The following is a 1,956-nucleotide window of genomic DNA, read 5'->3' as shown; positions in this document are numbered from 1 at the left end:
CCCCCTTCTTCCGAAATAAAAATAGCGTACCATCATTTGCACTGAGGCCAAAACAACTCTCGCTTTCACCGAACCATGGCTTAGAGGAATTTTAGAAAGGAAAACATATCATCAAGCTACTAAAAATATCAGGGAATTCACCGGAGTAGGTCATTAAATGCCTTTTAAAAAAGGTATGCAACTCGTTCCCAGTGGCCCGTTTTACTCAAATAAGCCACAGAAAAATTGTATAAAAAGATTTATTGAAATTCATCAATGACAAACAGACATAAAACTCAAAGTTTGGCTCTTCTGGGAAAAAAACTGTTGCAAATGTATTTATACAGATGAAATATTGACTAGGAAATACAAGTCACTTCTAAAGCTATTTTAAAGAGGGATATGAAAGTAAAACTGTACATTCACTAGGTATTTTCAGTCATTTTACTGACTTCCACTAGGTAAGAAAATACAATTTTGTATTAGTATTTCGTGCTTGAGTGTATGAAAAGAAATCTCCTACACTACATGCTGTAACTGTCTCCTGTATTTAGGTTTGTAAAAATTTTCAAAGTATAGAGCACAAGTGGAAGTAGTTTCTCATCACTTAAAATTGACTAGGTGTTATATATTACAGACCAAAATAGTACACACCTTATTTAAAAGGGTTGAAACATTTTTTTTATTACAATTGTCAAATTCATTTCACTAGTAACTCAGGAATTAGGAACACTTTTTTTTTTTTTTTTATATATATTTATATATATATTTAAATGCCTGCCATTTTCAGTGTACTGGCTATACCCTAGCCAAGAAAACCCAAAACAAACAAAAAAGAAAAAACAAAGAGAAAAGGAAAAAAAAGAAGGACAACACAACACACAGAGCGGGGATTGCAAAGTCACCCCACAACCCAGATCCAAAAGAACACCCAACGAAAGGGAGGGAAATAAAAACCCAACACGTTTGGTCACTATTTACAAACAGCAAAAGAAAAGGTACCTACAAAAGCAGGGAAAGCATGGGCTGAAAATGGCAGTCATTCACGAACAGGCAACAAAGAAATCACTTTATCAATATGCCATTCTCACACCTGTTGCTGTGGCCAGGATGCTTTCGTTAGGATTGGTAGCATCCAAAAAAATAAAAATTAAAAAAAAAAAAAAAAATGCTCACCAGAGGTTTCGTGACCAGCGGAGGTGGAATATCCCAGCGATCACAAAAAGGGTTTTCGCTGTTCCCGAATGGACGATACAATTTCTGGAGCTCGTCCGCGGATTTTAAAAGATTTAAAGATGTCAAACTCTCCACTCCGATAATAAGAAACAAATTACCACTTGGTTTATACTTACTATTGCGTTTACAGGAACTAAAAAGGGGCAAAAAGGGGGGGAAAAATTAAAAATGAAGGAGGAGGAGGAGGAGGAGGAGTGGCAGTAAAAATAGTATTTTATTCCCTCGCCCACCCAATACGCTTTTCCCTCATTCCCACAGCAACGTTACAATCAGAAAAAAATAAGTCTGGGGGGAAAAAATACAGGGTAAAAACAGTCAAATCACAATAGGAAATTTTCAAAATAGGTTATTCGGTTTAGTCTTCTTCATCCCCCTCGTCTTCAGCTTCTCGTTTTCTCTTTTGTCCCCTTTCTTCATCTGCAAAATAAACACGGCGTGAGTTAGTCGCGTGCCATGCCAGGCTACTGCAGCAGGACTTCTACCAAGTCGTTCACGCTGACTTAGCAGCACCGCAGCAGATACTCGGACGTGGCTCTGCTGCAGCCACATTACGTTACTACTTTTGCCCCGGATTAAGTACTGGATTATTGACATACCAACTTCTTCTTCATCTTCATCATCGTCTACTTCACCATCGTTATAGCCTTCTTCATCTTCCTGCATACGCGTTGATAGAAAGGAGAAGAAAAAGAACCAGTTACTCTCCATTATCCCTCTTGGGTTGATAATATTCAACACCCA

The 1,956-nt window shown here is 37.7% G+C and overlaps 1 protein-coding gene across 3 annotated transcripts in view; it reads right to left on the bottom strand.

Annotated features, from left to right (window-relative positions):
* Window positions 1-223: 223 nt before the first annotated feature.
* The window catches only part of ANP32A (acidic nuclear phosphoprotein 32 family member A), a 38,936-nt gene continuing 37,203 nt past the window's right edge, over window positions 224-1,956 (bottom strand). For all 3 annotated transcript variants that reach the window (XM_019503926.1, XM_019503928.1, XM_019503927.1), the window contains exons 6-7: window positions 1,812-1,872; window positions 224-1,632 (exon numbers count right to left, since the gene is read on the bottom strand). In XM_019503926.1, the coding sequence (XP_019359471.1) occupies window positions 1,571-1,632; window positions 1,812-1,872 (123 nt within the window). In that variant the 3' untranslated portion in view covers window positions 224-1,570. The remainder of the gene's footprint in view (window positions 1,633-1,811; window positions 1,873-1,956) is intronic.

Source organism: Gavialis gangeticus, unplaced genomic scaffold, assembly GCF_001723915.1.
Source record: "Gavialis gangeticus isolate Ggan-Ray unplaced genomic scaffold, GavGan_comp1, whole genome shotgun sequence".
Lineage (NCBI taxonomy): Eukaryota > Metazoa > Chordata > Crocodylia > Gavialidae > Gavialis > Gavialis gangeticus.
This window is presented reverse-complemented; position numbering and strand designations above follow the sequence as displayed.